A 12,211-nucleotide genomic window follows, 5' to 3' on the forward strand; every position below is an offset into this window, starting at 1 on the left:
TTGGATGGAGACTTGTCTCATTGGCACTCATACCACATCTTCCTATATCTACCAACAGTATTTTAGATTTTTTGACCCAATCTTTTACAGTCAGATTAATAGTAATATCTTTTCAAGTTTATGACTGTCAGTCTGTCTGTCAGTTTAAAAGTTAACCATCAACTTGCAACTTAATACACATGTCTTTATGATGTGAAGTTCTAAAAAATAAATGCCAAATGCAGTTTAAGACCCAGATTTGTGGTTCACTGGACATAGAAATTTGATAGTGTGAGTTGAGTGTTTAATACCTATCTCAATGATTATGTGGTTCCAAGTATCTGATTTACTGTAGTAATGTTTGATTACTTTGAACCTGATAATTATTTTTGCAGTAATAGCCTTCTGATTTCAATATGTAACTACCATTTTAATATCTTACTTGATTTCTCACATATAGGTGATTTCTCACATATAGGGTCATAACTTACTTGATTTTTCACGTATAGGGTCTTCTAATATACTGAGCCAAAAAAGTTTAGCAACACTTTTTTTTTGAATTTTTTTTTTGTTGTTTTTGGAAAAAAAATAATTAAACATCATTGCTATAATCCTTAGTTTTACCTGTAATTTGAAACAGTCTTTCTTTTTTCCTGGTGATTGATTTCGCGGCATTTCAGCTTTGCACGTGTAATTGATGTTTTACCTTCTGTACCTGTAGTTTTAAAACGATATTAAAAATTTCTTTTCAACTAACATTCAGAAACACACCGTTGGTAAGAAAAACACATACACCTTTGAAAAATATTGCATTGGCGTCAACCAGGCCTCCCCAAAAATTACCGTCAGAAAGCTCTTCGGATGGTTGATGCCGGAATGAATGTTGCTGACATCGTGGCTCAATTTAATGTGCATAGAACAGAACAGAACAGAACAGAACAGAACATATTTTATTTCCAATTAAGGGCCCACAAGGGGCATACAGAGCATACATGAATAAGGAAAAAGAATATTAATTTGATAGATACATAGATACAAACATTATTTTACATACAGTAACAATACAATTACTAACTCATATTCACTTTAATAAATTTACCAACAGCATTAAGGACCTGATTGTCTTCACAGTTTAATAAATAAATAAATTTATGCTGATTATCCAGTAAAGAAAAATTTGGAATTCTTTGGCAAACAAAGTCAAAGAGAGCATCTCTATCTGATTTAAAATTTTCACAGTTAGTTAAAAAATGGATTTCATCTTCAACACAGCCAGAGGAGCATTTTTTGCAAATTCTTTCATTTCGTGGAATATTTGAAAAACGTCCAACTTCAATTTGAAGCTTATGAGCAGAAATACGTAATTTGCATATAGATCTTCTTAAATCAAAGTCCTTTATCAAAGAAAGATAATTTTCATAACCAAAATTCTGCTTAAATTTCACATAATTAAACAGTTTTCCATCAGAAGCTTTATTTTGGCTAGCATACCAATTGCTAATATATTTAGTGTGAATTAATTTGCTAGATATGTTCAAAAATTTATATTGTCCGAAATGTTTTACTTCTGGTTTAATTTCAAAAACTTCTAATACTTTCTTAGCAAATGAGTACCAAGAAGTTATGTTAGATTTGTGAAGCTCTTGGCTGCATTTATAAGCATCTTTTAATAGACTGAATTCAGTTGTAAGATTTTCAAATCTATACCAGTATTTTACAATTGACTTTACAATATCATAATGTAAGGGGAAACGCCCCAGTTCTGATAATACAGCAAAATTGACACTCCTTTTGTGTACACCAAGTATAAACTTAGAAAATTTAAGATGGAGATTCTCACACTTAAGATTTTTAAAAATATTTTCAAGATTAAATAAGGAAGACTGTAATTTATTACAAGAAACATTATAACCTCCCCATATAATTATTGTCATTTAAACTTAAACTGAAAGTAAAGATATATATGAAGTCTTTTACTAAAATTTTATATATATTTGAATTTTAATAAAGTTCAACATTAAATACATTGTACCATCTTAATTACACACAGACAGATAAAGTACACATTTCTAATATATGTGAACATTTTATTTATTTTATACATTAAATGAAGCAATTTGTATTTTTTTATTTTCAACTTTATGTAGATGAAGAAACAATCACAATAGATGAGCCTGAAAACAGTGTAAGTGTTGTAGACTATCTGATGGAGAAAGACGTGGTGGCTGTCCATGTGGAACCATGCAAAGATGGCTTTAGGAGAATAGCTTGTGTAACTGAAGATAAATCTTTTATCTTTGAAGTTGAAAACAATCCTTTCTTAATGACTTCTGGCAAAGTGGCAGAATTTTTCAATTGGACCTTGGAACCAACCAAAGTGAGGATTTATACTACAATGTATTATGTTAGGAATTTTTTGTTTTTGATTGAAAGATGTGGTTTCATTTTACTGTTCATGTTTTTCTGGCAGATTATGAAATCATAACAATTTTACAAATTCTGTGGGTAATTTATGTAAACCAAGAATTCAGATGTTAAAAAAACTACAAATTTTCTATATAAACCAGACTGAGAAAACCATGAAATTGAATTAAAGAAAGTACAATGTCCTCTCAATAAACAAGATCAAAATGGTACTTATAAAATAAAATGAATCCACAGTATATATAAATTGGCAAACAAACACATTTAATGCATTTTGCTCACAAAAATATGTGAATATGTATGATATTGGTGGCACAACATAATTTTTTTCCCACTGAATTTTTGGTTCCAATGCTATTTTTATATCATACAAAGGATATATATGTCAAAGATATTTTTGAATCAACAGTGGATGGCTCAGAAAATGATTTTAAAGTTCACTAAGAAAGCAACAAAATTTTGTACAAAATGAAGAGTTATCTCCCCTTTTTAATGAATTTCAGTGCTTTCTTTGTATTTTTTCTCTTTATTTGTTGCAGTTAATAAAAAAAAAAATTTAACTTTGAGAAAGAATGAATTTGTGATATGAAATAGATGAAAATATTTTGAAAACTAAATATGTCACGTGCCATCCACTGCCTGGTTTTTCCATGGACACCCTCTTAAAAGCTTTATATTTTAGAAGATGAAAGACCTAGATGCTTCATACTCTGTATATACTACTTGAAAAAAAAGTTAAAAATTTTTGTAATGTTAAATTCTCTCTTATTATAAGTAATAGGATAACTATATTTGGTATGTGCTTACCTTGCAAGGTTCTCAAGCCCGTCAGAGTTTTCACTTGGCCTTGACCTCATTTCATGGATCAGTGAACAAGGTTAAGTTTTGGGGGTCAAGTCCATATCTCAGATACTATAAGCAATAGGTCTAATATATTCGGTGTATGGAAGAACTGTAAGGTGTACATGTCAAATTGGCAGGTGTCATCTGACCTTGACCTCATTATCATGGTTCAGTGGTTACAGTTAAGTTATTGTGTTTTGGTCTGTTTTTCTTATACTATATGCAATTGGTTTACTAAATTTGGTGTATGGAATGATTGTGAGGTGTACATGTCTAGCTGACAGGTGTCATATGACCTTGACCTCATTTTCATGGTTCAGTGGTCAAAGTTAAGTTTTTGAGTTTTGGTCTATTTTTCTAATACTATATGCAATAGGTCAACTATATTTGGTGTATGGAAATATTTTATGATCTATAATCGTCAGTCACACAGGTTTTATTTGACCTTGACCTCATTTTCATGGTTCGCTCAGTGTTAAAAATTTGTGTTTTAGACTTTTGGTCTGTATTTCTTAATTTAAAAGCAATAGGTCAACTATATATTTGTTGTATGGAAGAATTGTTAGCTGTACATGTCTGTCTGGCATGATTCATCTGACCTTGACCTCATTTTCATGGTTCATTAATCAATATTTATTTTTCTTGGTTAATGTTGAGTTTATGTGACAGTTGTAATAAAGCTTTATATTTAGGATTATCAACATAAAATCAATGATTAGTAAAGAAGGCAAGACATTTCAGCGTGTGCACACTTGTTTATAATTATCATAGCTTAAAACCAATATTTATAATCTAAAATATATATGCAAAGCAGGAATAAATAGGTGTATTGTCTGTCATTCTCAATGGTTTGTTTTATGCATTGTTGAAAGGTTCAAAATTATTTTCACTTCTATTTTAGACTAAACATCAGAAAATTTGATGTATAGATAATGACATTGAAGCACTTCTATATACTATAGATATTTTTATTATTCTCATTTTTTTCTATTTTTTTTCAGGTATTTCATGGACTAGATTCTAAGACATGTGCTGTGTTTTTTCACAAATATGAAATTATACTGGATGGAACTAAAGTATTTGATCTCAAGGTTTGTCCTTTAATTTTTTTAATTTTTTTTTACAGAATTTATTGACATATTACCTCAAGACTTTCACTCACAAAATATGCATATATGCATGATCAATCCTTCTGACTTCATAAATTATGTTAGAGAGTTGGCTAAATTAAAACTTTATACAATGAAAATTAATTAAATCCTTCTGTGAAAATGCATCTCATATACAACAGTAATGAATCCCTCTACAGTGAAAATGAAAGTCTGGTATTATTATTCAACAGTAAACAATTGAATCGCATCACAAAAACAACAAAGTGGAATTTGATTCAATATCAACAATCTGAACAACAAAACCTGTTTTAAGTTATACTACATTATAAATCATGTTAAAAGGTACATTTTTCTACAAATGAAACTTGACTGCTACTTTTAAAACTCTTGCAAACTCTGTTTCGTGAACTATTCTTAATATTTATCTATCTGTGTATCAATTTTACACCTGGATGGCTGTAGGTGCGATTAAAACCTGTCTACATCAAATACATTTATCATGAATTTATAAAAACAGTACATATTGTATTTTATTTCTTATTTTATTAAAAAAATCGTGAATATGTCGTCTGTTTATTTATTTATCACATTAGAAATTCATCATGGATACAGTGATAATGGCATTTCAGGATTCACACATTACATACACTGTATCCTTAAAGATAAAATTGCTGTGATTGAGGATCCTTAAGCCTTAAGTTACTGGGTTTTTTCCTTCATTGAGGCTTGAAAAATGTCATTATTTAAAAAGCTATGGAAAGATTTAAAACATAATTTTAGAGATTACATAATATTACTTTTTATCACTATTTTACGAAATTTTCCTTTAATCTAACTGTGTGATAATTTCCTTTCACAGCGCAGTAGAGTGATATGAAAAATTATCGCTATAAACTAAGGATGCACATTTAGTCATTACAGTGACTTGACTGTTAGTGTTGCTATTCACCAATTGCAACTCATTCAAAATTTTGACCCTATTGCAATTTGTTTTATTAAATCAAATTGTTCAACTGGTCAAAAATTTGAACAAACTGTTCAGCCAAAATTTGAAAGCGCAAAGTGATAAAATAAATCATACTTACAATCCTATAAGTCTTTAACTCCACTATATTGATGTATTTCCAAAATCAGTCTATCAATCTGTATAGTTATATTATTGCCATTACCATACTAAAGGTGAACTGTTTTATTTTGAATTGCTATAAAAATGTCAAAACTAAGCTTTTATAGAGTTTTTCTTTCGAAAAGTATTCTATATTTATAAGAATCACACACTATGTGAATAAAAACATTTCATATTCAGTAAAATATTTGAAATTGCAATATGTTTGTAGGAAGGGGAGATAATCGCTTTTTGGTTTCAAAAAGTCTTTATTCAAAAGAATAGTATTTTAGGTTATCTCCCCAAGGAAGCATATTGTTATTTCATACATATTTTACTGAATATGAAATGTTTTTATTCACATAATGTGTGATACTTATAAATATAGAATACTTTTCGAAAGAAAAACTCTATAAAAGCTTAGTTTTGACATTTTTATAGCAATTCAAAATAAAACAGTTCACCTTTAGTATGGTAATGGCTGTAATATAACTATACAGATTGATAGACTGATTTAGGAATTACATCAATACAGTGGAGTTACAGACTTATAGGATTGTAAGTATGATTTATTTTATCACTTTGCACTTTCCCATTTTGGCTGAACAGTTTGTTCAAATTTTTGACCAGTTGAACAATTTGATTTAATAAAACAAATTGCAATTGGGTCAAAATTTTGAATGAGTTGCAATTGGTGAATAGCAACACTAACAGTCAAGTCACTGTAACAACATTGTTATATGTAAAATAGCGATAAACAGATTATCATTGGCATCTTAACTGTCTTGCTTTTCTCATTTTGGCTGTACTGGCTCAAGCAAGAAAATCAATCTCGTTGAGATAACAAAGTATAATCTATAAATATTGTATACAACCTGTTTTTGCAGATTGCCTATGACATGATGAGGGAATATGGTTTAGGTGATAGCACTAAATTAAAGAAGACTGGATTCAGTCCTGACTGTATCCCTGTTGACACTGATAATGTTACTGCTGTTTGTTTGTCCTACATAAAGGCACATCAGTATTTCTCTAGGTAAGTGTTTTTTGGTCAATAATATTTTATCATTTTGGGGATAATGGCTGATTTATAATAAAAATTTTAAACTGTCACAACAACAATTAATTTTTGAACAAACAAAAATGCTTATTGTTTTCTTTTGTATCATACATCCTCTATACAATCAATAAATCTAGTTTGAAAATGTTCCTTAGAAAGAAAGAAAATTGAATAAGATTTGTTATAGTCATTGAAAAAATAGGAAGGAGCATATATTCATTGCTATATGTCCATCCCTCTTTCCATTTGTTTGTGTGTCAAAAAAAAACCAGATGGTTTCTGATTTGTAACTTGAGTAGTCCTTGCTTGTTCAAAATATTTGATCCAAATGTTTTTTCTAAAGTGTCAAACACATTGCTGATATAATCCTATATATGGTCCATAAAATTCTGGAAAGAATTGTATATGGGGGCACTTAAACAATGCAATTTTCCATATAATCAATACTCACTAGAAATAGTTGATTGTCACTGATTTTTGAACTCATTCAAGACATTGCTGATATAAATCTATTATACAAGTTTCATAACAATCTGGAAAAAAATGTTTGCATGAGAGAGCTAACGATGCATTTTTTTCCAAATACCATAACTTAAACTTATGTTTCTAAGGGGCATAACTCTTTTGAAATTAATTGATGGACACAGATTTAATTTAATCATCCAAGACATTGTGGATTTAAACCCATTATTTAAGTTTCTGATTATAGAGAGTGTCCTTTGTTGAATATACACATAGACCAAGGTGAAAGACACAGGCTCTCTAGTTTAGTATATATTAAACTTGTATAATGAAAGATATAGAGGATAAAAAGGATCTTATTGACTTTCAGATCAAAAGGCAGAGGCGGATTTAGAGTTTTTTTCAGGCCCCTCACCCCTTTTATGTGGAAAAGTTTGGTTGATTATATAGAGAATCACTGAAGCATGACTGGAACGGGCCTCCTCTTAGGCAGTCAATGGGCCCCACTTTTGAAAAATTCTGGATCCACCACTGAAAGGGCACAGCTGCAATAAACTGGGCATTTGTTTTGTTCAATTTCGCGCCTTATTCAATCATTTGGTTTCATAAGAATCTTTGAAAAAATTGTTTTAATTTCAGTGAAATTATCGAAGAGATGAAAGATTACAAGAAAGAACTGTTTACCATGGTCAAGGCTGACATTTGTAAAGAAGACTTAAAAGAGTTGAGAGATAAAAAGAAGAAAGAAATAAAAGCTGCAGATTTCAATAAATCAAAGTCAAATAAATTGAAAAAAATGAAAGATTTTTCATTTCCACCATTGCCGTTACAATCAAATAAAACAGAAATAAATTTTGAAAGTGAGAGAAAATTAAAAATTATTCCAAACAGTGATTCCTCGAGTTCTCACAGTTCTACATTTGCAGAATATTTACTAAAAGAATGCAATTCGCCAGCAATTAATTTACAAGCTGCTTCAACTCATCCATCTTTGAATAGCACTTTACAGCAAGAATTTAATGAAACAAGACAAATGGTGAGACAGTGTGCAACACAAAAGTCACAGGAAGAACAATGTCAGGTTATTGCTGTTGTGAAACATGAAAGTGTAGACTTTCCTGACGGACGAAGATATACTTGTAAATCAACCGTAGTACCCAATCCTGTCATTGTTGAAGGAAAAAGTACAACTACACAGACTGAGTCAGATAAATGTAAAGATGTAGGCGTTCAATGTGAAATTATAGACTGGAACAAATATCAGAAAATGATAGAACTAGCAGAAGTTCTTCTCAAGTAGGTTATAAGCCTTCTTTTTTATATGTCCTGCATTTTATTTTTCACTCTATTTATTCTTGCCTTTTTTTCAACATGTCTCATCCTGTCTTTTTTTTCAACTTTCATCCTCTTAATCAAATTATGCTAATTGAAAAACTATCTATTGTATTTTTTGTGACCTTCACTATCAATTTTGAAGATTGAAAATGTTTTACTGCAAGACATTCCAAGTCATTTTTGGCCATTTGCAGTAATGTTAATGAAGTAGAGAAAACTTCATAGTGGATATTAGATGAATATCTGTGCTAACCTTGTTCAATATATATTCTTGTGCCATGATTTATAAAGTAATGTTTTAAATAAATTATTTTGTTGATTTTGTAGTTGATATTCTCTTGCAAAATCCATTAAAAACTGGAACAGAAGGAACTTAAATATATCAAATGAAAAATGAAATTGAAAATTGAAAAGGGGAATGTGTCAAAGGAGACAATAACTGTCCAAAGAGCAAAAACAGCCCAATGCCATCAATGGGTCTTCAACAAAACGAGAAAATACAGACTGTTTTGACTATTGATGCAAGAACATGTTTCAACCTTTTTTGTCAGTATACCATGGTCGTGGATTTGTTTTCATTCATGGGATACTTTTCCTGGATTTCATGGGTAAAGTTAACTACAAATTTAAATCTTCAACAAACAATCAAAATAGAATTGAATACTTGCAGACTTTGGGAAAACTATGAAATTAAGAATCTACAAAAATGCACTTTTTCTTTAATCCATGATTATTGGTACCAACAAAAATTAATGAATTCACAGTTATTCCACAAGTGAAAATATACATTCTACTACTATTTCTTTTTCAACTAACATGACTATCCATGAAGTTTTGTATGGTTGGGGAACATATATTCTGCATTTTCTTGATAAAGGCTCCACTGGAAGCTAAATGATACAGAAGCTGCAATTTAAAGAAAGCTTTCATAGGAATAAATACTTGATTAATTGATTCAGTCATATGGACAACTTTTGCAGAGGTTGTACTACCATTTACAAACTCATCAAAGATACTAGGCTTCTTCATTTTGTACACCAGGCAAATATTTCCTCTACAAAAGACTAGTGACTTTCAAATAAAAAAAGATAGGTACCTGTCCCATGTCAGGAGCCTATACTTCAGTGGTTGCTGTCCGTTATATTTGTGTTTTGGTTTTGCAGAAATGAAGCCATTAAATTTCTTGTTTGAATGTTTTTACATTTTTTCATGATGGGGCTGTTATAGCTGACTATATGGTATGGATTTTGCTTCTTTGGAAGGCCTTACAGTTTGGTTCTTATATGTATACAATATACAGCAAAGTCTTCACTTGCCATATTGCTATATGTACACAAAAATGTTCTGTAGAAGTCCTCGGGTATGAAAAATGACAATCTTAGTCAATTAAAATTTGAGTCAAGTGCACTGGGCCCATGCGAATTTCAAACTTACAACCTCAGTATCAGTATTGACTGTCAAGTGATACAGTAGTTTGACTACTTAGATCACTTGGCCACTGAGGCTCCTTTTCACTTGTGGGAAGTGAAGGATTAGGTGTGTTTCATCCTCAGTGTTTAAAATTACTGTTCCTGACAACTATCAATTAGTCCGAATAATAATTTGTTTCATTGTTGGAAATTTTTATTAAGCTATAAAACCTCATTAAAGACATGTTTTAATACGGTACTAATTATCAAAATTGGAAAAAAAAAAACTCTATTATAACTAACAATGATTTAGACATGTTTAAAACACATCTAATCACAAAACTACAAATGTAATTCTATTTTAAATATAACAAACATTAATGAACTTTAACCAAGACTGCATTAATTTTACACTGCCTATGTGTAACATGTTTTGTGTACACACATATAAATGTATATGTCTTTGTATATTACAAACTATTTAAAATAAAGATCTATGTTTGGTCTAATTAACCTTTTCATAAAATTTATTATTTGTTGGTGCCTTCAACTTTAAAAACAGCACCCTAAAGATTACTTCCAGACAGGCAAGACAAAAATAAAAAATAATGTTTGAAATGAGCTCAATTCTAAATTTAAAATTGATTTTACAGTTTCAAAAATTTACAGGTTGATAACTTATACTTAATGTTTGAAAATTGTTTAAGCCTCAGTGTGAATGCAGCCCAAGACACATTAATAACATAACTTAACCATTTTAATTTCTGTTTCTGCACATAAGTTTAAGCAATTCAATTTTTTATGACAAGAATGTAATGTTTTTGTTTATTTACAAGCATCAATCACTAGTTTGATGGTCACAAATTGAATACAATGGAAACAATATTTTTTTTCTGAATTGGTATTACAGTAATGAAAGTTAGACTGATTGTGAAGAGAATGTACCCCTTAAAAATTAATTTGATTTCAAAAACACTTCTAGGCTCGCACTTACATAAACGACATGACTGTTCTACTAAGAAGTATCAGTAAGCAATGAATTTCACAACTAATATTGCTAACATTGCATGAAAAGACTTAAAACACTAATGATATATCAGGGCATAGAAAATATGACTACAAAATGAGTGGAAATTTTTTGCCCTCTATAATTTTGAAAAATTTCAAAAGCATGCCTAGTTGCTATGGTTTAAGTTCATTTTTTTATTCAAAATACTAAGAGACTTTTATCTTACATTGAAGCAAAACAAATAATAATTGTAGATGGTTTTGAATATGAGAGGGAGTATCTTGATATGGAAAATTATCACAAAAATTATGAAAGCAAAATTTGAGAAAAGTGATAATAAAAAACTATACAAAAACAAGAATTAAATGGTCACAACACCAATGAAATCACATATGAAGCATGATACTATAATGATAGTTAAAATACTCAAACTCGTAATATATCAACTTATTCTCTTACAACTGGGCAGTTCCATGTGGATATATTTTATACACCCCAGCCTATGTCAGTCAGAGAGCAATATGTTTTCCTGTTCATGTATCAGCCTGGACATGTGTCCTGTATCAAGTTAAATAACAGTTCCAATTTTACTTAACCAGATTAAAGGGCTTGCCATGAAATTGTTACAATATCAATTTGAAACTTGGTACACAAGTTTATAACAAAGTGAACTTTTACAAGTATATGCTATATCAGGGTTTTACCTCAAATTTCAAGGTTTCCCCAACATGGCTGGAGTTGGGTATGGAGTCATATTGAAAAAAAATCCTATTTAACCTCTTTTTTTATGCATTTGCTGAATTTGAAATAAATGTTGTTCTTGTGAAACATATTGAATTCATATAACAAGCCCTCAGATTTAAAATTGCATTTACACCTGATATTTCAAAAAGCAGCTGCTTTAAAGTAAAATAGAATGTAATGTCAAAAATTATACTTTACTTGGAATACAATTTTTGGTTTATTCAAACATTCATATTTACATGTCCTGGGGCAGTAACATTCCTATTACCTTTGATTTGAATATGTGGAGGAAATCAAAATTTTAAATTCACAATAACTCAAACAAACATACAAAGATACTCAAAGGAAACTTAAATCAATCTATCTGCATCACTGCATTATACAAAATAACAATATTTCTATGTTTTGTACCAAATCAATGCAATTACAAATGAATTATAAAATGTATATGCCTTCCTTACTCAATTGCTGGCTATGTTATACATAAGAGCTGCCAAATCTATATTTTTCTATAAAAATAAGTTACAAGTTGAATATATATACAAAATTTCACTCAAGTTCCTAAGCATTGTGATTTTCAATCAAATTTTTTCCTTCGCATTAAACTTTATATTATAGCCAGACAAAGTGTAGCTTTTTACTCCTTCTTCAAAGCCTATCCAAAAGTATAACACCACAGAAATTACTAGTTGTTATAAATGTGATACAGAAATATTTTTGAAATGTACA

General features: G+C 29.8%; 1 protein-coding gene across 1 annotated transcript in view; it reads left to right on the forward strand.

Moving 5' to 3' along the window:
* Positions 1–8,474, forward strand: part of LOC143069737 (uncharacterized) — a 33,726-nt gene extending 25,252 nt beyond the window's left edge. Inside the window, exons 5-8 of the mRNA XM_076244505.1 lie at positions 2,127–2,356; positions 4,248–4,337; positions 6,351–6,499; positions 7,625–8,474. Coding sequence (XP_076100620.1) covers positions 2,127–2,356; positions 4,248–4,337; positions 6,351–6,499; positions 7,625–8,285 — 1,130 coding nt within the window. The 3' untranslated portion in view covers positions 8,286–8,474. The remainder of the gene's footprint in view (positions 1–2,126; positions 2,357–4,247; positions 4,338–6,350; positions 6,500–7,624) is intronic.
* Positions 8,475–12,211: the final 3,737 nt, after the last annotated feature.

The sequence above is a fragment of the Mytilus galloprovincialis genome, chromosome 3 (assembly GCF_965363235.1).
Source record: "Mytilus galloprovincialis chromosome 3, xbMytGall1.hap1.1, whole genome shotgun sequence".
NCBI lineage: Eukaryota > Metazoa > Mollusca > Bivalvia > Mytilida > Mytilidae > Mytilus > Mytilus galloprovincialis.